General features: G+C 46.8%; 1 protein-coding gene and 1 pseudogene across 1 annotated transcript; one reads left to right on the top strand and one right to left on the bottom strand.

Moving 5' to 3' along the window:
• Positions 1–406: 406 nt before the first annotated feature.
• Positions 407–17,500, bottom strand: LOC113021355 (ornithine decarboxylase-like). Its single transcript, XM_026165980.2, has 9 exons — positions 16,413–17,500; positions 7,882–8,009; positions 7,593–7,766; positions 7,333–7,505; positions 3,747–3,963; positions 3,581–3,664; positions 1,945–2,110; positions 1,713–1,834; positions 407–1,451 (listed from the first exon to the last, which is right to left on the bottom strand). The coding sequence occupies exons 1-9, from the start codon at positions 16,816–16,818 to the stop codon at positions 1,194–1,196; spliced, it is 1,728 nt and encodes a 575-aa protein (XP_026021765.1). The 5' UTR covers positions 16,819–17,500; the 3' UTR covers positions 407–1,193.
• Positions 17,501–18,088: 588 nt separating this feature from the next.
• On the top strand, positions 18,089–21,035 carry LOC113019944 (uncharacterized; annotated as a pseudogene).
• The last annotated feature ends 6,291 nt before the right edge of the window (positions 21,036–27,326 follow it).

Genomic DNA, 27,326 nt, shown 5'->3' with positions numbered 1-27,326 from the left:
GTCCACAGACCTCAAGCTCAAAGGGAGAGAGTTCCAGAGTCTGGGGGGCACCGTTACAAAAGTTGTCACCTGTCGTTTTCAGCCTTGTATGATGAACAACCAGCAAGCCCTGTGCAAGTGTTGTGTGTCTGCACATAACACTTGATCATTCCTTGAGTTAGATTCCTGTTTTGTTTGTCTTGAATGACACATTGGTCAGTTTTAAGTGGCTCAAACAAAACGATTCCTCTGAAAATGGTCAGGTACAAGTACTGGACTAAAAAGGAGTGAAAAACAGGCCAGTGTTCAAAGAACCTTCAAACGGCCCAGAGAGCTAAGAACTGATTACATATGAAACATGTCTGGCACCTTGGAAGAAAAACAATAAGGGGCACACCTCTGGAAGGAAAAAAAAAACCACACTGAGTTTCAAGGTTTAAAATTTCTGCAAAATTTACTGCAAATTATCATCAGAATCAAGTAGAGGCATTGGAGAAAAAACAAACTCTACCAAAGAATGCTTGACTGGTGTGATAATTTCAGCTGCTCTCTACAACTCTACTAATCAGTAAAGGTCTGCCTATATGGCAAAACACAGCAGGAATATATCAATATTACTTGCATGTTAAAAACAAAAGAAGAAGAAGAAGAATTTACACCAGCAAATAAAAGTATTTTTTTGTTGTTTCTATAAAAACACCTCTTCTCCTCCCACCATTTTTTTTTTGGAAGAGATGCACACACACGCTAAAATAAAGAATGACAATTAGTCTTGCAACATTTGTAGACTGTAAGAGACTGACAATAAATAATTTCTTATAGCAGCATACAGTTTTATATGCAGTTTTTTCATAACACTTTAGCTCCGAGTTTCACTTCCTTTGGCAGACAGCAGATCATATTAACTAGTTACAGTCATTAAGTGGCCAAAATAAACTGGCATATGTCTCGTATTTAAAAAGGGCGTCACATAACACTGTAATTAAGGTTAGGTAACCGATTGGTCTTCACCCCACTTAAATTTGATGAGACAAGGACATCATTAACCTCACAATACATTCATAGAAGCTCTGCAGTGGATGGCTTGCTTCTGCTAAGTTAACAGACTTAACACAGAGGCTATTTTAAAAGCAGGAAAACATTCTACAGTGCAACAGACAAAAGACACGATATTCACAACAGGCCAGTGAAGTTAAGTATAAGTGCTCGCCTCATTAATGGACAATATCGTAGGCAGGAGACAGGTTTAGGCTGTGCCAAGTCTCAGCTGTCACAACAGTATAAATGTGTGCCTTTTCAAAGCTGTTGAAGTCGGTGGTTACGCTGACAGTGTAAGCGCCCATGTTGTCGACGAGAAGCCAGTCGCCCACGTACAGCTCAGGAATCCAGTAGCTTTCGGTTATTTTGTCGATGCTGTCGCAGGTTGGACCCCAGATGACGGAGCAATATCTCGGTTCGCTCTTCTTAACAGCCTGCAGAGAGGTTATCAACTGAGATATATTAAAAAAAACAAACCCACAACCTGTCTGAACTAACACTATGCTCAAGGTTCCAGCAGGCGTTACCACAGTCCTTGATTCTAACCTTAGCACATGATGTCACTGGCCTAAACATGCAGAAACTGCTGCTGTTGAAAGCATGGATGTTTAGCACTTTTCACCAGATGTGAAGAGGAAAATAAATAAATAAATAAAACGGTGAAATTCTTTTATAGGGATGCTGTTGATATTTACCCTGTGAGGGTACGGTTCAAGTTTGCTGTGAGCGGGGTCAAAGGTGATGCAACTCATGGAGCCGTACACACCGTCGTTAATGTAGTACATCATCACCCTCTCGGGGCAGCTTCCTGCTCCGTCTGGAGAACACAAACGAGGAATGATGGTTAGCATAACAGCAGCTGAGATGCTCAGAAACTACAACCCTGTACGCTAAGGTGTGTCGAACAGTTACATATCACTGCAACACCTGCGCATTTATTGGCTCTGTCCTCCACGACGACTCTTTTGGCGATGACGTTCACTGCCAGCGTGAAGGCCGATTCCACGTAGTATCTGCCCGGCTCTGCAATCACCTCCAACCCACTGACAGGTGGGAAGAATTCATCCAGCGATCCGTTAATGACTTCCGAGAACTAGGAACACACACGGTTAATAACTTGACTCCATGGCCTTATGCCTCTGCTCACAATACTTACTCTTTAAAAAAAAGGCGGGGGTGTTTTGTGGTAGCGTGGGTTCCTCCCACAGTCCAAAGATGTGCGAGTTAGGTTAATAAATGGTTGCCCGTCTCTGTCTGTGTGTTAACCTGCGATATCCAGGCAACCTGTACCTGTGTGTCTTTACCCATGACAGCTGGGACAGAATCCAGCCCAACTGCGACCCTGCACTGAATAAGTGGGAGAAAATGGATGGATAGTGTTGCAGTGGTTAACTTGCACTATAAGGCAGATCTTATATTTAAAAGCTCCTCCACAACTTGAGTTATGCTTGAACGATCCGGTGTCTGCGTGAGAGTGCAGACAAAAAGCTCATCTCAGAACACACATACACACTCCAACTCTTTATTTACCATTGGCGAGCCCATTTTACATGCAGTCTTCAAATGACTGTGATGCCGTTACTGTTTGTGCTACAGACAAAATTCACTTTTATTCAGAAGAAGAGAAGACGAGCTTCTACAGGTTACTGCATTCCAGCAGATACTGGGTTCAGGACATCCAGACAAGTAGAGCAAAGACAGAGCTGAATGACAGCACGCTCCCCTGAATACCAGTCTGCTGTCGCCGTGGGGGAGAAACTAAACACACAAACATGTGTGTTGGCTGGTGTAAGAGTGGTTTTTCCTCCCTATAGCCTTTTAAATGAAATTTCTTCTTCATAATCAATAAAAATGATATGACAGAATAATTTTCAGCTCCTCTGAACGCCCTGGGAATCTCAAATGTACCAACAGCACCATCATGTGGCCACTGCTCTCCTTTCACTCTGCTTTGAACTACAAAGGCAGAAAAACAGATTCCAAATATCATCTGCAGCGAGAAGAACACCGTGAATGCTCTCAACGGGAACCATCAAGAAAAACAAGCAAACCAACTGATAGTGAAAGCATCAGAGTCACGTTTGTGTTCACGCATCGCTTCTTTGCTTGTTATATTGTTACATGTTGTATTTGTTGTAACTTCTTCTAGACATTTTTATTTCAGTGAGACTTTTAGTTGGATAAATAAAGGATGACCATCAGGTGAACGTCTTTAAGGTTTCTGTGCGTTTATAAGTGCAACTGCCCCACACTCCTTCCCCACATTTTGTCACCCTGGTTGGCACCAGGCTGGGAGCTCACTGACCCTCAGGAGGCATTTCCCAAACTGCCATCTCAGGCTAGAGATCCTTGTTTACCATCCATCCATCATAAACTGTGTTTGAGGCTGTGGTTGTTTGCAAGTGAGTGAGAACTGATTGTATACTGCATATTTTTTGACTTTTCATACACAACTCTAAGAAACAAATCCTTTCAACCTGTGGGGAGTTAATGTGCCAGAGCTGGTGATTAGAAACAGGACTTATATAATGTGGTGGAGACAATGCTAAAGCAGAGACTTTACCTCTTCAAACTTCTCTTGGAAGTCCCCAATCTTAGAAAATCCTCCACCAATATCCAAGAGTCTCATCTGGAACCCCAAAACACTCTGAAAGAGATCAGTGTTGCATACTGGAGCTGCAAATAAACAATACAGGAATTATTGTTGCGTTTATGTCACAATGGCTCACCGCTACGTCAAAGACGCGCCGAGCGTCTTCGATGGCCTGCCTGAAGGCCGAGCTTCTGGTGCAGCCGCTGCCCACGTGGAAGCTGACGCCGACCACCTCTAAGTTCAGCTCTCTGGCACGGCCCAGCAACTGTCTAACTGTGGGCAGTCTGGCTCCAAACTTTGGACTGAGTCTTACCATTGATTTGGAGTCGTCCACTGCAATTCGTATTACCAGCCTGCAAAGTGATTCAAAGGTGTTATTGCAAATAACACCGATTCGATCCAAGATGACGCCGCGTATGGATGCCCTGGTGCTTCAGTGCGTTACTTCTGTCTTGTTTTTGTGCATAACTTCTGTGTCTGGGCACTCCTCTGGATATTCTTACACCAGAGAAGAGCTTCTTAACCACAGGACTACAACACCTGTGGATTTACTTCCAATATTTGTCGCATCCGCGGCAGATTTACTGCAGACTCTGATCAGGAAAGTGAGACGCCGAAAGAGAGGTAAGCGAGCCGGCGTACTGGTGCGTCTGAGGAGACGTGGACTGCGAACTGCTCTTCCTGGGATCTTCCTTTCCAATGTACGCTCACTCAGGAATAAGACAGACGAACTGGCCCTGATGAGAAGCATGAACAGAGACTTTGCCTCCTCCTGTGTGTTATGTTTTACGGAGACGTGGCTCTGTGAGGACATCCCGGACAGCGCGCTCAAGCTGGAGGGCTTTCATCTGCTGCGCGCTGACCGGCAGGCCTCTCTCTCTGGTAAGACCAAAGGTGGAGGTGTCTGCTTCTACATTAATAGTGGCTGGTGCACAGATGTAACAGTGATTGCTCAGCACTGCTCTTCCTCTCTGGAATACCTTTTCATTCACTGCAAACCGTTTTATTCTCCGCGGGAGTTTGCTTCATTCATCCTGGCCGCTGTTTACATCCCGCCAGATGCGGATGCGCAGGCAGCTCAGTGCACACTCGCGGAGCAGATACTGCACATGGAGCGGACATTCCCGGACTCTCTCATCATTGCTCTTGGGGACTTTAACAAAGCCAATCTGAGCCATGAGCTTCCCAAATACAAGCAGTATATTAAATGCCCGACCAGAGAGGAGAGGACATTAGACCACTGTTACAGCACGATCAGGGGGGCCTATCGTGCGGTGCCCCGCGCTTCACTCGGACTTTCTGACCACGTCATGATCCACCTAATCCCCGCATACAGACAGAGGCTGAAGCTCTCCAAACCTGTCGTGAGGACCAAAAAACTGGAGCAACGAGGCTGTGGAGGAGCTTCGCACGTGTTTGGAGTCTACAGACTGGGACACAATGAAGGCTGCTTCTAACAGCTTGGACGAGTTTACGGACACTGTCACCTCCTATATCCACTTCTGTGAGGACAGCATTGTGCCATCACGCACCAGGGTGAGTTATAACAATGACAAACCCTGGTTTACTCCTAAACTCAAAAAGCTGTGGCTGGAAAAGAGAAAGGCGTTCAGAAGCGGAGACAGGGACTGCTACAGAGAGGCCAAGTACAGGTTCACTAAAGAAGTGGACGTTGCTAAACACCAGCACTCTGAGAAGATGCAGCAGCAGATCTCAGAGAATGACTCGGCCTCTGTGTGGAAAGGTTTTAGGAATATCACCAACTACAAGCCTAAAACCCCCCACTCCACTGACGACTTGCTCTTAGCCAACACCCTCAACGACTTCTACTGCCGTTTTGACGAGCCATCAGGCAGCCTTCACACCTCCAACGGCCCCAACAATAGAGACACTTTGGACACTCATTCCCCCACCTCTCCCCCCTCCATAGAGCCATCACCACCTTCAAACTGTTCACCTGCAACACCCGCCCCCTCACCCCACACAAAAGAGGATTTCACACCACCTCCTCCCACCACAACTCTTCATATTCATGAAGCAGGTGTGAGGAAGCAGTTTAAGAGTCTGAATGCTCGGAAAGCTCCCGGCCCAGATGGTGTGTCTCCTGCCACCCTCAGACACTGTGCAAACGAGCTGGCCCCAGTGTTTTCTGGCATTTTCAACTCCTCACTGCAGGCATGTCATGTGCCTGCCTGCTTCAAGTCCTCTACCATAATCCCTGTCCCCAAGAAACCTAGGATCACTGGACTAAATGACTACAGACCCGTGGCTCTGACATCTGTGGTCATGAAGTCATTTGAGCGCCTAGTTCTCTCCCATCTCAAGACCCTCACGGCCCCCCTCCTGGACCCCCTGCAGTTTGCATACAGAGCCAACAGGTCTGTAGATGACGCCATCAACATGGCCCTACACTTCATCCTGCAGCATCTGGACTCCCCAGGAACCTACGCCAGGATCCTGTTTGTGGACTTCAGCTCTGCCTTCAACACCATCCTTCCAGACCATCTCCGAGACAAGCTTTCCCAGATGAATGTGCCTGATCCCATCTGCCGGTGGATCACTGACTTCCTGACGGACAGGAAGCAGCATGTGAGGCTGAAAGAATGTCTCGGACTCCCGGACCATCAGCACCGGCTCCCCTCAGGGCTGTGTTCTTTCTCCTCTGCTCTTCTCCCTGTATACTAACTGCTGCACCTCCACCCACCAGTCTGTCAAGCTAATCAAGTTTGCAGATGACACCACCGTTATTGGGCTCATCTCTGACGGGGACGAGTCTGCCTACAGGAGGGAGGTTGAACGTCTGGTGTCCTGGTGCAGCCACAACAACCTGGTGCTGAATGCCCAGAAGACAGTGGAGATTATTGTGGACTTCAGGAAGCACACAGCCCCACTCCCCCCCATCATCCTGACTGACACCCCCATCACCTCTGTGGACTCGTTCCGCTTCCTGGGTACCACCATCACCCAGGACCTGAAGTGGGAGCCCACCATCACTTCCGTCATTAAGAAAGCCCAGCAGAGGATGTACTTCCTGAGGCAGCTGAAGAAATTCAACCTGCCAACACGGACGATGATGCAATTCTACACCGCAATCATCGAGTCCATCCTCACCTCCTCCATCACCGTGTGGTACGCTGGAGCCACTATCAGGGACAAACAGAGACTGCAGCGTGTTGTGCGCTCTGCTGAGAAGGTGATTGGCTGCAGACTCCCATCTCTGCAGGACCTGTACACCTCCAGGACACTGGGGCGTGCAGCTCGGATCTCAGCTGACCCTTCTCACCCTGGACACAGTCTGTTTGACCTGCTCCCCTCAGGCAGGAGGCTCCGGTCCATTCGCACCAGAACCTCTCGCCACAAGAACAGTTTCTTCCCCTCTGCTGTCGGACACATGAACAATAACCGTATGACTGTTCCCACCACTAACACATGACCCTACGCTGTGTTCACTGCATCATTCCATGTTTGGCACTGATCACCACCTGCACTCATGTATATATCATGTATATATCTATCTACTTAGCACTTTTAATTCTTATTCTTATTTTTATATTTTTATGACACTATGTTTGCACTGAAGCACCGCAGCAATTTCCTAATGTTGTAAACCTGCTCAACATTTGGCAATAAAACCCTTTCTGATTCTGATTCTGATTCTGAAATCAATCCTCTCAAAGGAAGCTGCACCAAATGCTGAAACATAGTAGCGGTTGCTCACTTACTTGGCTTGGGGATGGACAAGAGAGATTTTTAAGAGTTCCTCCTCATTATCAAAAGTCATCAGATTCACTCTGTGAGCGCAGGCGTATCTGATGTGGGACAGCGGTTTGGTTGTGTGGGCGTAAATGATGTCATCGGGCTTCACGCCAAGCGATAGGGCCAGCTCGATCTCAGCCTGCGTGGGACCAAGATGTATTTATACAAGAGCTGACTCTCAAGAACACAAACTAATCCTCATTATTTTAAGATATTCCATCAGTACCTTGCTGGCACAGTCGAATCCGGTGTCCAGAGCGCTTAGCATCTTCAAAACTGCTGTTGTGTTGTTGCACTTCACTGCATAGAAGGGTTTCACCCGAGGCAACAGACTGATCCACTGCAGGTGCCTCTCTAATATATTGTCAAGATTTACGACATAGAAAGGCTCCTCGCTGCCCTAGAAGATGCATTTTTTGGAGACCTCTTCATAATCATACAATATTTTGAGAGCCATCTCAGAACATTTGGACAAAATTAAGGAATTTGAATGATACGATGCCTCTGATGCTCACCACCGAATACAGCTGTCTAATCTTGCCATCAATGATGTCACTGATGCTCCTTCCAGTCTCTAATATTTCAATGGGATTCCTCTCAAGAGACAAATCATGCATGACTGATCCATTTGTAGTTTCAGGTGCTGGAGGAGACACGGAGCAGGAAAAGGCAAAAAGGTCTAGATTCGTAAACAAGAATCAACTTCATTCACAAAAACCAAAACATCAAATTAAGTTTTTCCCCCTGTTTTCTTACCATAGGATGAAACGTTCTCCATACAGTGGAAAAAAGAAACCAACAAAGCTATATAAGCTATTTTCAAACAGGCCCGAGTGTGTTTGCAGGGCTTTCTAGCTATGCAGGCACACTTGACAAGGATTCAGTCCAACAGATACTCAGTGTGCTGTGTTTTATTAGCTGAGAACAGACTTTTCTCCACCTACCTTTAAGGAAAAAAACAAAAAAAAAACAAAAAAAAAACCCCAAAACAAAGAACATCAGTAGTATTTACTTTACAAAACCTGCAATACTATTTTTTTTCCTGTGCAATGTCAATATGTCTCTAAACTAACTACACTAGGGAACAGCCCGTGAGGGTACGTTTCAGTAGTGTTTCCATGTGTGCGTGCCATTCTGTCTCTAAACATGACAGCAGCAAGTTTTCAATGTAATGTAAAACTTTGTTAACATGACCCAACTCAGCACTCCTGCAATCTATTATAATCCACCAAGGTCATCAAGATCAACTCGAATGATTTATCAGTCAAAAAATAATATAAAGCCTTATAACTATGACTCTTATAAGTATGATGACAACATAGGCATAGAGGGAATGATACAAGGATGTTAAAAATGACATTATTTTGGCCTTTGAACTATTCTTCAAATAAAAAAAAATCTTCATGTCTTACTTTTAAAGCTATGCTTTTCATGTTTGTATAAGGTGACCTGAAAACCTGTTACATCTTTAAAGTATCATCAAGAGAAATCATCTGCTGGGCTAGGTATAAATACACAGTAGTATAACACTGACGTCTGCAATGGTACAATAGCGATGGGCTAATGGACATCTGAAGACTGCTGGGTACCACAGACAGGAGCTTCAATAACTTTATGAAAAAGTGATGATGCAATGACTACGCTGGGAGATGAAAATCAGGAGCCCCTCATGTTTTACAACTTTACCTGACTCATCAGATATGCCACAGAAGGCCAGCATAAACAGGCAGTGAAAATAAGTTTGTGCTGGGAATCCTGTGTGAACATGTGCAATAAAGACATTTTGACCTTGAGCACCCAGACCCACAATGGCCTGTCCTCTGGGTGCATACTTACTCCCTGAGCACCTGGCACAAACAGTGGCATGCTCTTACAGCAAAACAGCATTTCTCAGGTTTCTATATTTTTATTATGCTCCCCAGAAGTCCTGCGCTGGCCACTCCACCGCAGGCCTGCACCTGCATAGCGAGCAAATATGAATCTGTGTCAAATTGAACTCTTCTCTGTGTGAAAGGACGTTACTGGTGATAAGAGCCGCATCTCTGCGGCATTTCCCACACAGAGACGTGACTGTTACGTTTCGGTGTTGTCAGTGTGTTGTTTTTGGCGTGACTGTTATGTGTTTCCTGTTTTACTTTGAAAGTCTGTGTTATCTTAGTCTTTTCAGTTTACGTTTCCCTGTCTCGTCAGTTCTGAGTTGCCCCAGCTGTGTTTCCCTCTTGTTGTCCATTTTCCTGATTGCTCCCTCTAGGTATTTAAACCCTGTGTTTCAGTGTGTCATGGTCGCGATCTCCCCCGGTTGCCTAGGCCGGGGCGTAACATTGTGTGTGTTTTTTTTTTCCCCCCTTTATTTTTACTTTTTTCGTGTTGCACTCCGGTTGCCTAGGCCGGGGTGTAACAGTGACACAGTGTGTGCTTACAGCAACTGGAGTGCACTCCGACTCGTTTTACTAGCAGGCAAAGCCCTCGCCTTCTGCTCAGAGAACGAAGTTCACCAGAAGAACCAGCTGCAGTCCACAGGACGAGACACTCACTAATGATTACCAATTATGTTGCAAAAAAGTAAATAAATACTCAACTGCCTGGGAAGAGCTATTGCACTTCCTGTGAATAACAATGAGGAAATTACTCTAGAAACAGGCTGCTATTCAGTCCAGAGTGCTTGTGAGACAGTAAGTGAATGAGGAGCAACAACTTAATCTATTGCATACATCTGCTTCTACAAAAAAAGGCTGTATCTTAAAAAACCCCAGAAAACATCAACTTGTAAGATGATGCTTTACTCCAACTAAAAGCAAACCTGTAAAAACAAAGCTGCAGATATTGAAACCATGTAGCCCAGAGTGGGGATCTGATAGTATTAGAAGTTCCACTCCATTACTAGCATACACATACAGGTGTGCAGATGCCTCTCCCCTGACCAAAATAGACAAAATTTAGTGGGAAACGCTGCTGCAACTAATCTGAGCTGTTTTCAGTCAGCTAGTCCAATTTTTCAGCCTGAAGTCAATGCATCAGATGAGGAATGAGACCACAAGACCAGGTAACACATCCTGTAAAGCTGCCTAATTAACAGCTATGAAATCACTGACTAATGATGAATCACATCCATCAGACCTCTGTGTGCTGATAAGTAGGAGGGTCTGCAGTTTTTAAGTGTCACAATTCTCTGTGTCTTAAATACACCACCGAGGCTGAAAGAAATAAAACTAAAACCATCTTTGGTACTTCTAAACATCAACAGTCTCTCACGTCTTAATGACAGGACTGTGGTATTAACATTTTTATATTTTTGCCTGACTACAGAGAGGCTTAACTTGATTGATACAGTAACTCTTTTCCAGCCTTACAGAGCAACATGCTCTGTAAAGGACATACTGAACACCGAGATCTGGGCTAATAGCTTGTTGAGAATCACTTTGCTGGTGTAAAATACAACTTTATGCCTGTTAAACTGTTATCTTTGGAATTTTTGTAGCTTTAACTGAATAGGTGAGTTTCTGCAACAGGCTGCCACTAAAGGGCCTAAACATACAATTTAAAATGAGTTCTGTGCCAAGATGTCTGTTATGTGTAGACACGCCATTGGTTTGTCTTTTTTTGTTTTTTGTTTAAAGAGCCACAGGTCATTAAATGGCTTACAAATCCCTCGGAAAATGTTCAATGAAAGGACTGGGCCAAAAATGAGTGAAAAAGCACTTCACAAAGCCTGCAGGAGTCCTGTTTAGGAGAGCTTGGAAGCAAATACAGGGAAGGCTTAAGACTTTTACAAGCACTGTTTACTTCCGGACAAAAGCAACATTGACCGCTGGTATAGTGGAGGTGTGCATTGCCCGTGTTTGTCTGGACCATTTACCTAACCTGAAGATGGAAAAAGACATGTGGAAGCGGCCTCATCTCTGGGTCGTACAAGGCTGAAGTCCAGCGCTGAGTAGTGATATGCGGATCGATCCTGAAATATCGATTCCTCCGATACCAATCATTTATGTTCTAGAATCGATTCTCACATTAAAATATCGATATTTTAGTAATTTAGGGTAAATTGTAGTTTATCATTAACAGGAACACAGTGGAAAGAAACTATAACATTCGGATTTCTACATTCAAAGGAACTACTTCCTCTTCCGCCTTTCATAGTCATGTGCGAAATACGGCTGTATAAATGTCTCGCAGCCCCTTGGCGTGCGCGCTCACAACAATGGCTGAGCGTAATTGTGCGGACGTATTTTACCTCCACAAACAGCTGAGATGTGGTTTGCGATACATTTGGCAAAAAAGTGAGGTGTTGTGGCCATACTTGCCAACCTTGAGACCTCAGAATTAGGAAGACATTCAAAAGGGCTGTTGGGGGGGAGTGATAAATAAATTTTACAGTGTTTATCGGAGAAAATACGTTAAATGTCACCGTTATTATTGGCCGGCCCAGAAACAGCGGGGGTGTCCAAATTCAGAGGCTGCTTCCGCCTGAGGACCGGCCTTCATGGTCTAAAGAAAGCCGTCACAAGCTCCCTCGGTGGAGTGAAACTCTGCCGTCTGCTCCTTGCTGTCTAAAATATAACCGGGCGCTGACTTAAACTCTTCTGTTTAATCAGTTTTCTGCTTGATGTTTATTCAGCTGTGTGAAAACCCCGGAGGAACCCTCCCGAGGGATTAATAAAGTTAAATTTAATTTAATCTAATCTAATAATCAGCCAAACCGATTTACTCACGAACAAATAAAACACTGAAAAAGCCAAACAATAACATTTTTAAATTATCAAAGTGACTTATATATCATGTTTAACCCGAGTAGTGAAAGACCGCGGGGGTTTGAAGACGATGCGTCGGTCGGCTCAGATATTTGAAGTTTACACAGCTACATTCTCACCTGAAAATATGTTAAAAGTTTTTTTTTAATTTTTATTATGTTGCTCTTTGTGGTTTGCTTTCTCTTCTGTTTTTTTTCCTCCATACAGGTGATCCAGGTGTTTTGCGGGGTTTTTCTTTCTCCCCCCTCCTTCTCACCGTCTCTTCTCCCCTTTGGTTTTCAATCAAATGGACCAATATGGCAAGGCCATGATGATCCACTTGGTAAAATAAATCTGCTTGGCATCTTTCTTGGCCTTAAGACAACAATTCTGATGGCTAAAGATCCAAACGGGACACAAAAAAAAGAAAAGAAAAGAAAAAAGTTTCTTTGCGACCCAGAAAGAGAAATAAGAGTAATATTAAAACTAAGTAGCTGCCGCCGTTGTTGGAAACTGGAATTGGCTGCGCCTGCTATGAATTCTCGATATGGTTTTTCAATTTTGTTGCCCGGGTGGAAAATCGGGAGAAATTCGGGAGAATGGTGGCTCCGGGAGATTTTCGGGAGGGGCACTGAAATTCGGCATTCTCCCAGAAAAATCAGGAGGGTTGGGATGTATGGTTGTGGCAACATCACTAACCTTGTCAAACACCTCAGAGTAGGGGAGACCGGGGATAGTTGTAACGTGGGTCAGTTACACTTCCAATTTCTCCAATCAGGGCTAAGTTTCAAATGATGTGACTCATCCTGTGCATGCCCAACTCAGTTCTGCTATCACATGTGAAAAATCAGCACATTTTGTCAAACACAGACAATTTAACACAAAAAAAGTAATTTGTATGCCAAAAAGTAAGTTTTTCTACTTTATTTCAATGTTTAATAGCATTATCTGCTTTGCAGTTAAACTCATCAAACTTAAATTATGTTATTTGTATGTCTATGGGGATATATTCTGTGTAGGTCCTTAGTGCTAATGTTTTAGCCGTTGGCTGTAATGTTAGCTAGTTCATGGCTATAGGAGTCTGGGTCAGTTGTAACAGCAACAGTCTGGGTTAGTTGTAACAATAATGCAGATGTTACAACTTACCACACTATTACTTTAACTTATATTAAACAAGTTGGGGCAACGACATCAGCAGAGAGAGGTTCACTGGTCGCTTTTGTATATGCGGTTAATGCCATTGGCAACACAATTCCTCCACTGTTTGTGTTCCCACACATACATTATGCAGACCACTGTGTCAGAGATGGACCAGTAGGAAGTACTGGTAGTGGAAATAAATCAGGATGGGTGCAAGAAACAGATTTCCTCATCTTTCTGAAGCACTTTGCAAACCACGCCAAGGTAAGCCAGGATAAAAACTAATGGAATTGCGATGCTGGTGAACAACTACATTTTTTCAGCTTCATTGTTATGTTCAAAATTGGTGCAAGAGTTGTAGGTTATAATGCCCACTGAGCCAATGAGGCCAAACTCAAGGAAGACCAACCAAAATTTATGAAATATTCAGTTGCAGAAAATTCCATAACTTGTCTTTTTTGGGGGGTTGGAATATGTTCAAAAGCTAGATTTCTGCATTCTGTCACACACACACACACACACACACACACACACACACACACACACACACACACACACACACACACACACACACACACACGGCTCTAAGTGCATTTGTGTGTTGAATAAACAAAGATTACTTGTTAATATTTTGTTAGTACCCTTATTTCATTGTGTTACATTTCACCCCGGGATATGTTACAACTAACCCAGACTATGGGGTTAATTGTAACATTTCACTCTTTGTGTTTGAGACCATACCGTGCAATGGGTAATTGTGCCGCAGAGAAAATAGCTGCACTATTTAATAGCAGAGACATGTAAATACTTTGCATTACATTTTGAATCCACTACCTTAAAAGAGCTCCAATTTACAGACAGAAATGTCAAAAATGTTACAACTATCCCCGGTCTCCCCTAAATCATATCACAGGATATGACAAGTGTATGTTGAGACGAACTGAAGAGGAGGACAGGGACAGGTGCTGCTAGGGCGACACAGACGTCTCTCACGAAGTCCTTTAGTGCTGCAGGCAGGCAAGGTGTTCAAATAGCGCACAACTTAAGTTTTTTTATTTCTATATGATGAACTCTGCATTATTAAGTGATAAGAACAAGTAATCTGATGACCTATGTCCAAATAATGATGTCCAAATAATTTCCCCCAGGGATCAATAAAGTATTCTGATTCTGATTCTGATATAATCATTATGACGCTATAATTTGAGATACAATAAATAAAATGAGTTTTTGTACAAAGTATCGGTATCGGATCAGTATCGTCGATACCACCCTGAATATTACTTGGTATCAGACCAGAAAGGAAATCAGTGGTATCGCACATCACTAGCGCTGAGTGACGGTGCAGGTAGCAGACTTACCAGGAAGAGATGCCCCCTACAGGCTTATATAGGAATCTGCTGAGGTATGAAAACAAGCTAGAATACCTTCTACTTCTGTCCAATCGCTAAGAACACCGTGCACACATAACTTCAAGCTAATTTTTGACTTGCCCTAAGGTTAATCCATTGTTTATTGTTTATTGTTGATGTTAATCCATCATCACAGTATAACAGGAAGCCAGGATATCAGTCTGTGCAGTTAGGAAAAAAAAATCATACATTTTAACTGCTTTGGTGCAAATCAAAGTGATAAAAGGTGAAAAGGATATTATGCAATTTACACACGCAATGCTATTTATATAAAAAAACCAAAGCATTTGCAGATGGATAGTTACACAATGGTGTAACTATCGTCTTAGTGTAATGTATGCTTCCTCTCTGGGCATTAATCACATATGAAATCTACCTCATGTTCCTGTTTCTTTCATTTAAGGAACATTTCTAGATTGCAAGCTACAGTCTGCCCCTCTGAACTGGGGAAAACTGGTCCTTTGTGTCGTTGTGTCAAGATTATTGTAATCCTTCGCTTACCAACTCAGATAAACTGTCGCTTTCATCCTTACAAGCTAGAAAAAATGTTGCAACCAGACACCAAACGTACTATAGCAAGCAAGTTCACATTGCACTGATTTTATTGTTTTTATGATGGCTCCCAGTTTATTTTAGAATTTGTTTTGAAATTCTCATACTTGCATACAACATCTCCCACCCCATGCAGCAGACTGTGACAGCACTGAGCAGCTCCTTCAGTGGGAGACTGCGGCACCCACGGTGTGGGACGGAGAGATTTCGCAGGTCTTTCCTCCCCACTGCTGTCAGACTCCATAATAAAGACTTTAACTGATCAAGCACACACATCCATACATATGCAATAATACTAAGTGCAATAATCCTTTCTGTCATCGTTGTATTTTTACTCAGTTGTATATAGTATTTGTATTTGTATTCTATTTTTCTCTTATTGTATATTTATTTTATTTTATTCTACTGTATATAGTATTTTATTTTATTCTATTCTGTACAGTTGTGTACTGTATTTATTCTTATTGTATTCTAATTTTTGCCTCATAACTTTTGCACTGTCCACTCCTGCTGTGACAAAACAAATTTCCCACGTGTGGGACTAATAAAGGTTATCTTATCTTATCTTATCTTATCTTAGCTCCAGACTAAATATTTCAGCTTCCTGTTAAATACACTGCTGCTCGCTGTCTTTACTCAGAAAACTGAGAGGACCGAGGCCTGCAGTGTGTGGCCCTAGTGTTCAGGAACAGAACCTCCTCTGTTTAGCTGCAGTTAAAAACTTTTCTGTCTAAACAGACCTTCTGTTTTTTTCATTGTTCATCTCTTTATCAAGTTCTTTTTTTTTTTTTTTAATTCAATGTGTTTCCTTAGTCTAATATGATCCCAGTGTTAATAGGAAAATTAGGAGCTGTAAACCCCAAACTGAAAGAGTGGCTCTGGCAGATTTCAGGCACAGCATCAGAGAAGACTGTAGTCCTAGAATCAGATGATGCAGAACGCACAGAGCTCTGGTAGATGACATGCACAACCATGCTGTGATGTGACTGTGCTGACCAGTGTTGTTCTCTAGCATATCGAGACTATCTCTCCACACCGTTACATATTCCATATGTACGGGGTACGACCCCCCAGGTCGTGGCGTGTGGATATTTCTTTAAGACACTCCGGCACGCCCGGCTACGCCCCACAGCTACGTATAAAACAGCTGTGCAGACGTGACACCGGTGATCGTTGATCTCCACTTGTTGTGTGTGTGTGCGAAGGAGTGCTTACCTTGAGAGTGCTGTGTGTGTGCGCGTCTCTTGGAGCGTGCTTCGGCATTTCTCCCTTCTAGGTCCCCTGGTAGCCCCGGTATTCCCCTGGTAGCCCCGGTATTCCCCTGGTGTCCCCGGTATTCCCCTGGTGTCCCCGGTATTCCCCTGGTGTCCCCGGCCTGTTGGTCCGGCTGTCGGCTTGCTGCGGCCCGCTCTCCTTGGCCTCTCTTGCGGGGAGACTCGGCACTCGGAGCGGGTGCTGTCGCCTGGGCGCTGGGTAGCTTAGCCTGTGGGCTACGCGGCGGCTCGCGGCGTCGGCTTGCTGTGTGACTACTGTCAGCTGGGCTGCTGTGTTGCTTGATCCCGGTGGGGACACTGCTTTGCATCGCTAGCGTGTGCCGTCGGCTAGGCTGCTGTGACAGCATAACACATAGGGGTAAACAGTCACGGGAAGTAAAGGAAACGGTTTCCAAGGCCTAATCCGTGGATCGACTTCCTCCGAGGCGTGGACGTCTATCAGCAGAGAATGTCCCTTAGTCTGTAACACAGTCAAATATATTCTCAAGTAATATTCAAGCATGCCATTCAGCGTGTTAGTACGAGCTCGGGAGCAGCTTGGGAGAACAAGAAAACAGAGACTGCTTTAGATTGTCTTCCCAAAGTGACTCAACTTTATTCACAAGTACAACAGTTTATATAGAGGGTAAAATTCATGAGACAGCAGATTTATCAGTTTAAACCAGTACAGACCAAGATAAGGCAGCGTCTTCCTGCCCTTGGGTGAAGAAGCATCCTTTGTGTAGTGTATCAGTTCAGCTACAATTGTGATTATCTCAGCGACATATTTTCAAGGCACAAAACAAAGAGTTCTTACATTAGTGAAATCTGAAACAAACCATTTGGCCTCAACAGGCGTCTCCTAAGAGATTTAGAAACTAATGTAGCTGAGGGAGTGATCTCTGTGGTATTTCAACCTTGTACCAGCCTGTGATTCTCACACATCAATTCTTGGGTCAAAGAGAAAAATAACTAAAACAAAGGGGCCTTATTGAATGACAGAGTTTTCCTGCATAATGTCACTATAAAACAATATCCAGTAAATGCTCCCATGGTGCTAAAATACCTAACAGGAAGTAAACAGCTTCAGTGTTGCTATCGGCTAGCTGCTGTGGCACGCTACATAGGGGTCACGCGGCTCGGCGTTGTTGTTACACCATCGCCTGCTCGCTCGGCTCTGCTGCGGCTGTGTGCATAAACGCCGCCAGCAGAGGCTGTGTCCCACTCTTCCCTGACAGTGAGGTGTGTAAGGAAGATCGCTTGCCTGCCCTGCGGGAATTAACAGTGGGTTTGGGTTTCAGGCTAGGGCGGCACTTCCCCGTTGGTGTGTGGCCCCGCCCCTTGCTAGCCACGCTGTGTGGCGGGCCACGCCTCCCCGACTTGCCTTGAGTGTGGCATTCCTATGCCTTTGGAGGATGGGCACGAGCACTGTGTGCTGTGTCTGGGTCCTGAGCATGCTTTGCTGGCTAGGGAAGCCCCTGCCTCGTGCATGAATTGTTTTATTCTGCCCGAACGGACTAGGGACGCTCGTGCTTGGTATTTTTCTGTCAAGCGACCCGCACCTCCCTCATCTCAGGCCTCTCAGGCGCAGGTGCGGAAGATAGCTGCTGCTGACGTAGACTCTGGTCCCGCAGCTCCATGGGCCGGGTCCCCTTCCTCGTTTGTCGACCTGCGGGCCCCTCCCATGCCTTTCCCTCCTGTGACTCCGCCCCTGGGCCTGTGCCATTGAATGTGGACTATGGGGAGGCGGACGTTGACCAGGCCTCCGTCCTCTCCTCCGATGCCTCCCCCCTGTCTCCCGAGGTGCCCCCTGCTGGTTCCCCTGGCACGGAGTCTGGCCAGTTGAGTTTCTTTCAGCTTTTGGAGAGGGCGTGCCGGGCGCTTGAGCTGTCCCTCCCTGAGGTGCCGGTCTCGGCGCCTTCTCGGTTTGATGACGCTTCACGGCCTCAGCGCTCCTTATCTCAGGTGCCGCTGCTGCCTGATTTTCAGGACCTGGTGTGCACACAGTTTGAGGCCCCCGCGGCCCTGCACCGTTGGTCCCTTGCCTGTAAGCGCTTTTCGGCCATGCATGGCCGGGAGCGCATTGCCTGTGGGTCCCTTCACCCGGTTGATCCGTCCCTGGCCCCCCTGGTTGCCCCTTCGGGCTCCCTCCTGGGGCAGGCGGCGTGCCCTAATAGGGATGTGAAAACCATGGACGGCCTCTTGGCTTGGCTGCATAGGTCTATGGCGACCCAAGCCTGCCTGTCTAATTCGTCGGCCATATTATCGCTTCATCTGCGGCATTTGGCCCGTCGATTGCAGGCTACCTCGAGCAATCTGGAGGGCGTGAGTGAGTTGCTGTCCACGTCCTCTCTCCTAGCCTCACTCATGAAACATCAGGCTATTGCCACGGGCTCTTCCTTGGCTGCTTTTTGGGTGGCGCGTCGCCATCTCTGGCTGTCTCAGTCCCGGCTCCGTTCGGATGACCAGGATTGCCTCATGAGGCTCACGACCCTGCGGCCATGTTTGGCCCCGGTGCGGCTCTGCTCCTCCAGCAGGCTACGGAGACTCGCCGTGCTACGCAGGAGATGTCGCAGGGCTTACGCAAGCGTCCGGTCAGGGTGGGGCGGGCTCGTGCTTCTGTGTCGCCTGCCCCTGCTGCTCCTACTTGGGGTCCTGAAGATCTCCGGACCCAGCTGGAGGCCTTTCGTAGGTGCGGCAGCCGCGCTCAGGCTCGGAGAGGGGGCCGGGGTGCCAAGGGCCAGTCGTCCTCTGGCCGCCCCCCTCCTTCCTGACGTTTCCCCGGGCCAGGCCGTCCTGCCCGCCTCCCTGGCTACAGAACAGCGTAGGGTTGCCTGGTCGGCCCTGGGGGCAGACCCTTGGGAGGAAGGAACTGGGGTCCCTTCTATCGAATGGCACCATACGGGAGGTGGACGCCAGGGACCGCCGGGTGGGGTTCTTCTCCCGTTACTTTTTGGTCCCGAAGCGGGATGGGGGTCTCCGTCCCATTCTGGACCTCAGGGGCCTCAATCGCTATCTCCGGCCCCTGAAGTGCAAGATGCCCACGGTCCCCAGGGTGCGTCAGGCCATCGCTGCGGGGGACTGGTTTGCCACCATCGACCTGAAGGACGCCTACTTCCAGATCCCTATCTGGCAGGGTCACTGGCGGTTCCTCAGGTTTGGGTTTGAGGGGCGGATCTTCGAGTTCCGCGTCCTCCCCTTTGGGATTTCCCTGGCGCCCCGTACCTTTACCAGGTGCATGGATGCCGCCCTTGCTCCTATGAGGCTGCGGGGTGTCAGGGTTCTCAATTATTTGGACGACTGGCTTATCTGTGCTTCCTCGGAAGAGCAGTGTCGCAGCCATGTTGCCCTGTTGGTCTCGCACATTCAGGCTCTGGGACTCCGCCTGAATCTCAAGAAGTCCAGGTTGGAGCCGTCCCAAACCACCACCTTTCTGGGCATGTCCCTGGACTCCGTCAAGGCCTTGGTCTCCCTGACGGCAGATCGCCGGAGGGTCCTCAGGGCGTGCCTGGCCTCCTTCAGCCTCCACTCTCAGGTGCGCTGGGGACTGTGTCTCCGCCTCATGGGCCTGATGGCTGCTACAGTGCAGGTGGTCCCATTGGCTCTCCTGCACATGAGACCGGTTCAGCGTTGCCTGCTGTCTCTCGGCCTCTGCCCGCAGCGGTCACACCTGTCCACCGTGCTGGTTTCCCGGGGCCTGGCCCGGGCCCTGCGGTGGTGGAGGGACCCTGTCAATCTTCGACAGGGTCAGGCGATGGGTCCTGTGACTCGCCGGCTCGTGGTCTTCTCAGACGCCTCCCCAGTCGGCTGGGGGGCGGTCCACGAGGGTTGCGGGGTCAGCGGCCACTGGTCGGGCCCATGGTTGTCCCAACACATCAATGTCCTGGAGTTGCGAGCCGCGTTCCTGGCACTTCAGCTTTTTTCGCCTCGGCTGCGGGGGTTTCATGTTATTGTCCGGACGGACAGCACCGTGGCGGCTGCCTATATCAACCGCCAGGGTGGGTTGGGCTCTCCTCCCCTCTGCAACATGGCCACCAGACTGTGGTTGTGGGCCCACCCCAGGTTTCTCTCCCTCTGGGTGGTCCACGTGCCTGGACCCCTGAACACGGCAGCGGACATGCTGTCCAGGGGGGGCCCGTGCCCTGGGAAGTGGCGACTCCACCCGCAGGTGGTGGTCGGGATTTGGCGCCGGTGTGGCAGGGCAGCGGTCGACCTCTTTGCCTCAAGAACTTTGACCCACTGCCCCCTGTTCTTTTCCCTGAAGGCCGACGATCCCCCCCTGGGCTGGGATGCCCTGGCACACCCCTGGCCCCGGGTCCTCCTGTACGCCTTCCCCCCCTTCTCCCTCCTTCACTCGGTCCTCTGTCGAGTTCAGACCGAGGAGATGCGGCTCATTCTGGTGGCCCCGCTATGGCCTCACATGCCCTAGTTTTCGGCCATTCTACCCCTCCTGGACGGCGTGCCCTGGCCGCTCCCGATTCGGAGGGACCTCTTGTCGCAGGCCGAGGGGGCTCTGTTCCATCCTTTCCCGGCAGGGCTGCGGCTGACTGCCTGGCCCCTGAGAGGGAGGGGCTCGGCGCCTTAGGCCTCCCTGCCTCGGTCATTGACACCATGCAGGAGTCTCGGGCGCCTTCCACCAGGGCTGCTTACTGCTACTGCTGGGGACTGTTCGCCGCCTGGTGCGCGGCCCGCGGGCAGGACCCCCATGGCGCGACGGTGGACGTCATCCTGAGCTTCCTGCAGTCCCAGCTGGAGGCTGGCAGGGCTGCCGCCACATTGCGTGGCCTGGTGGCTGCCATTAAGGCTGTTCGCCTCGGTCGCTCAGCCATTAGTGACGCCGATGCCGTCTTGATTTCCCGATTCCTGAGAGGCGCCCGTCGCCTCACGGCTCGTGCGCCAGGGTCCGCGGTCCCCCCTTGGGATCTGGACCTGGTCCTTGGTGCCCTTGCGCACCCTCCCTTCGAACCTCTGCACGAAGCGGGGTTGAAGTGGCTGTCGCTCAAGACCGCTTTTCTCCTCGCTATTACGTCTGCTAGACGAATCGGCGAGCTGCAGGCCCTGTCGGTCCATCGTGACTGTTGCAGATGGCTACCGGACGGTCAAGGGGTGGTCCTTCGGCCTAACCCCGCCTTCCTGCCGAAGTCCCTCTCCGATTTTCACCTCTCCCAGTCGGTTGAGTTGCGGTCAGCCCCCACTGGCGGTCTGGATCAGGAGGCGGCGCAGCGTCTCCGGGCCCTGTGCCCCATTCGTGCACTGGCGCTGTACATTGCTCGTACTCGGCCGTTTTGTTCCACGGACCAGGTGTTCGTCTCGTTCCATCCTGGGTTGCTTGGCAGGCCCCTGTCCAAGCCCCGGTTGTCCCGCTGGGTCGTGGAGGCCATCCGCCAGGCTTATGCCTCAGCCGGTGTCCCTTTCCCCTTGGGCGTTCGGGCCCACTCTACGCGTAGTGTGGCCACTTCCTGGGCTTTGTGGAGAGGCGCCTCCCTCTCCTCTGTCTGTGAGGCAGCGACGTGGTCCTCGGCCTCCACCTTCACGCGGTTCTACCGCTTGAAAGTGGCTTCCAGCCCGTCCTTCGGGGACCGGGTGCTGGGTGCCTTTCGGCAGTAGCCTTGCCCCGGCCTGCCAAGCTCCTGCTGGCTGCCCGGGAGCGGCCGATTGTTGCGGTTCCTGCGCGGGACCAGCTCAGGCCAGTCTTGCACCTTGCGGACTGCACCTCCACCCCCCGGCTTGGCCTTCGCGTCTGGCTTGGCCCTGACCGGGGTGGTGTGTACATATGTGTATTTGTATATAGTTCTTTGGTCTTCACTCTCGGCGGTTCGGTTGCACTGTCTCCTCGCGGGGTGTCTTACAGAGTTACCCCGTACATATGGAATATGTAACGGTGTGGAGAGATAGTCTCGATATGCTAGAGAACGTACGGTTACGTTGTAACCTTGGTTCTCTTAGTGAGAGACTATCTCTCCACCGTGAGGCCACTCGGAGACGCGTTCCGATCAAACGATCACCGGTGTCACGTCTGCACAGCTGTTTTATACGTAGCTGTGGGGCGTAGCCGGGCGTGCCGGAGTGTCTTAAAGAAATATCCACACGCCACGACCAGAGGGGGGTCGTACCCCGTACATATGGAATATGTAACGGTGTGGAGAGATAGTCTCTCACTAAGAGAACCAAGGTTACAACGTAACCGTACATTTTGAGTTTATTGACTTTATTGACAATTGATTGACTCATGAATCACTAACACTGCAAGATCTGCCAGAATAGCTTCATCACTCTGTGTATTATGTAAATAAAACAATGTAAAGATATTTATGATTCTCATAAAACCATGTTTATTCACAACAGAACACAGAAACAGTGTTCAAACTGAGTCATACTATCTCACACTGCGGAGCAACTGAAGATTTTATCCTCAATGTGTTAGAAGCGGGGAAAAATGGGCAAGCATGAGGATTTGAGTGAGTTTGTTCAATTATGGTCAAATTGGAATGGTCAGATCATCTCTAAATCTGTACCTCTGGTGCGGTGTTCCCGGTCTGCGGTGGTCAGTATCTATGAAAAGTGGTCCAAGGAAAGAACAGTGGTAAACCAGGGACAGGGTGATGAGTGGCCGAGGCTTGAGTGGCACCGTGTGGTCTGATCCAACAGACGAGCTGCTGGTGAAAAAGATAATGCTGGTTCTGATAGAAAGGTGTCAGAATACACAATGCTTCAGGAATGGTTTGAGGAGCACAGCAATGAGATTGAGGTGTTGACTCAACCCAGTTATCTGTGGGATGTGCTGGATAAACAGATTTTCTCAGTTTAAACATTCAAGATGTTTCCTGTGTTCTGCTGTGAATAAAATCAAAATTTTACACATTGGTCACACGTCTTCTCCACCAAAGCAGTGCTGATGGGAAAGGAGTGCTTGTATACTGTATGTGAAAAGTAACCTAGTGCTTTATCAGCTGATCGATGATGCTAAAACACGGTATTCTGCTAATCATAAATCATATGCTATCCATGTAAATAATACACAATAAAAGACTGAATCAGTCAAAAGTACCTGCTGACATCATGAGAGACATTTTCTGTCTAAATGCTGGTTACTTCTCTTTGCACCCTCTAATAACGTCTCTGTTTTACAAGCTTGCTGCATTTGACTTTGTTTGGCGTAGATGTTTTCCCAGTCATCTAAACCAAACTCTAACTGTTTGGTTATTGGATACAGTGCCTGCCCCGCAGCCTGCAATACAAAGAATAGCTGTTGAAGTCAGCTCATTAGGCACTGGATGATGTTTTGAATTTTGAATTCAGTTTAGTTTTATTTGTGCCAAATCACAACAACAGTCACCTCAAGCAGCATAGCTTCCTAGCCTATTGCAGTGTAATTAAGGGAGGGTCCAGCTAACTATAACCTTTAGAAATATTTTAAGCCTAATCTCAAAAATAGAGATAGAGTCTGTCTCTTGAATCCAAACTGGGAGTTGGTTCCATGGAAGATGGGCCTGGAAGATGAAGGCTCTGCCTGCCGTTTTACTTTTAAATTTCCCAGGAACCACAAGTAATATTAGTCTTTCTATCAATATTTGGTTAGAGGCCCCTGGCATATGCGACTTCAGTAAATGACATGCACACACACAAAATGCTCTTTCTTCCCATTTCTGTTAATACACCAAACAATTCATATGTTAAGTTTGTTCTGTTAGTATCTCTACAGAGATAGACAATCACTGTGGAGCTTATGTCACACAACAATAAAGCTCTCATTACACACAACAGGTTCTTCATTCAGTCTATGAAGACACTTCGTGTTTGCTGTAAATTCAGATGATTATTATCAAAGACCAGTCCAGCAAAAATCAACACAGAAAAGTTTGTACTCGGAAGTCCACAATAGATCTAGATTGCTGTTCAAAAGTACAAATTATATTTCTTATAGTAGCTTTAAATGTGGCTATCAACAAGCTGGTGGGGGAGCATAAATCATGAGACTGAACTTTGATGCCACATTTTGAATCTAGATTCATTCAGTGCATAGTTTTACTTTCATTAGATGCTTGCGTTAGGTTTAGGAAGGCGTTGCTGTTTGAGGTACCCAGTGCATTTATACCAAGCAGTCCTACCCAAGTGTTTGTATACGTCTACTTGTACTTATGTTTTCACTTCTGATCATCATAAATGGTCATGATCTGCATGTAGTGGTACAATTCACCATGTCTGTTTATAAATATTTCTCTCAGATGGCTACCACTGATGGTGATGCAGCATTAGTCATGTGTACCTCACCAGGTGACACACTAAGCATGGGGCCCTAACTTGCTGTAACTGGTAGTGTTTTTTGTGTAAAGAAAGTCTCATTTTAATGCTTGTTTGTTGTAGGTGTGTATTTGCTCTTTTTCTCTTGAAAAGTCAACTGATATGTAGTATGGCTTGGAGGTTCCCAAGCTTGTACATAAACGTGGATATGCTGAACGCACAATGTGTTGCAGAAATAGAGCCGACACTATTTAACAACTACTTAACAAAGTAAGCTAATAAATAAAATACAAAAAAAGAGAGAAAAGGTACTGAGTCTGACACTTGAGATTGGCTGCTGGACTACTTGTTCAATGTGTCAAGCCTGACACTTCTGAAAGAGAAAACCAGAAGAATATAAGCCAATTACAGAGTTATTCACTTAATTTACTGCTAGTGTCAATTAGTGATGGTAAATTTGATTCTTTTTACTGAATCGAGTTTTAATGAGTCACTCACCAAAGTGAATCGGGTTTTTTGAGTCATTTGATTCACTGAGTCAGTTGACCAGAGAGTGCAAAAAATGTACATTTTCACTCAAATTTGTTTCTCTTTTCATGTAAATACTACTGCTAAGATGAATGATTCTTAAAAAAAACTATTTTATAGAGCAAAAACGAGCAAATTAAGCAAGTTCCTATCAAAATTGCTTAATAAACATTTATTGTGTTTATTTGTATTTTATTAGTATTTTCCTTAAATGTGTCAAATATATATTTTCTCATCTAAATGTCCACTGAGCTGTGAGGCAGGCAGCGGTAATGCGCCTTAACATTGGTTGCCAACCAAGAAGAAGAGGAAGCTGTTCGCCAGGAGGGAGGGGGTGAGTGAGTGAGTGAGTGGCTGTATCCCAATTCAGGGTCTGCAGCCTTAAAGTACGCAGCCTCAACGATCCTCAAGGGCCGCGTACTTAAAGACCGCTAAGGCCGGAAGTGCGAGGCTTGTGAAATGGGATGGTCTAGCCTCCGTTGCGCTGCCCAGGTTGCCTAGCAACCATGATACTAACAGCTGGAAACGTGTCATACAGCTTTGTTTAACATAAATGAAGGAGAAAATCTTTTGTTCATTTGTTTGTTTCTTTCTACATGAGCTTTGATCATTCTCTGTAGGATTAAGCTCAGCTATTGAACGGCGTATATTTTAAAGTAAAGGCTTTAAAACCAAGCTAGTACAAACGTAACTAATGTCACATAACTTTGCCGACATGTGGCCAACAGTAATGTTTTAATGTGTATTAAACATTTGCACATAAATAAGTGACATAATATTCAGCACTTAGTTTACTAAGTTACTCTTCGGTCGCCCCTCGTCCGCCGTTTTTTTTCGGCAGAATTATCCACACCCACCGCCGCGCTATGCATTCTGGGATATGTTGGGCCACGAAGTCTACACTGCCACAGCCTTAAAATTCAGGGAAATGAAGGACACATTTCAGGGCCGCATTTCGAGCAGCCTTTGAATTGGGACAGCCTTCGGCGCGCCGCTGTGACGTAATCGGCCTTGAAATGCGTACTTTAAGGCTGCAGACCCTGAATTGGGATACAGCCAGTGATTCGCTTACGCTTACGATTCAGCACAGGAAGGGAGGGGGTGAGTAGCTCAAATGTGCTGTTAGCATGTTAGCAGAGTGATGCTACTGTGAACCGAGGAGCTATTTTCTTGATGTGAGCTTCTACTCAGGGTTTTTTCTTCCAGTTCAGAGCAGAAATGCTTTTGTTAAGAAACTGGCTGTTGTTTCCCCCCCCCACAATTTTAATTACAAGCTAGATATATTTCTACTAATGGAATTAGTTTGCTAACAGCAACAGGGATGAATCAGTGAGTCAGTTGGGCTTGTGAATCATGATTCACAAGTCAGTAAAGTGATTCTCGAGTATTGAACGATTCGTTCACGAATCGAACTACTTTGTGTTAAGTGCCAGCAGCTCCGCTCTTGAGTAGATGAAGGAGCTGGTTCCAGAAGTTTTAAAAAGTGCGTTATCCATACTACTGTATATCTAAGAGGTAGAAAGTAAAGTGACTAAAGGAAGGTAAAAAAAAAAAAAAAGTTTGAAAGACTAGTCTAAAACAGTTAAAAGTTAAGAAACAAGTACGGTGTTGCAGAGTTACTTGGAAAGGCTGACGTCACTCCAGCGCCATCTTACTATCTTAACCTGCTACATACATAATGGATGACAGTATTTTCTGTTCTCCGACCTCCTTTCCTACCTTTAGGTCAGCGGTCCCCAACCCCCGGGCCTCGGACCGGTGCCGGTCCGTGAGTCGTTTGGTACCGGGCCGCGAGAGTTGAGGCTCAGGTGTGAAATGTATAGTTTTCAGGGTTTTTATTGGTTTTCAGTGTTATTTTGTTATCGTTTTTATCGTTTACTCTGTTTTCTTGGGTCTTTTCACATGTGTTATGAATAAATTTTCTTTTTTCGGTACCGGTACTAGTTTTATTTAGTTGTTTTTATCCGCGACACCTTAAAGGCTGGTCCATGAAAATATTGTCGGGCATAAACCGGTCCGTGGCGCAAAAAAGGTTGGGGACCGCTGCGTTAGGTGAAACATCTTAAAGAAACTCCAGTCACCTTCTTTCCAAGCTCTTTAGACTACC

This window comes from Astatotilapia calliptera, chromosome 4 (genome assembly GCF_964374335.1).
Source record: "Astatotilapia calliptera chromosome 4, fAstCal68.1, whole genome shotgun sequence".
Lineage (NCBI taxonomy): Eukaryota > Metazoa > Chordata > Actinopteri > Cichliformes > Cichlidae > Astatotilapia > Astatotilapia calliptera.
This window is presented reverse-complemented; position numbering and strand designations above follow the sequence as displayed.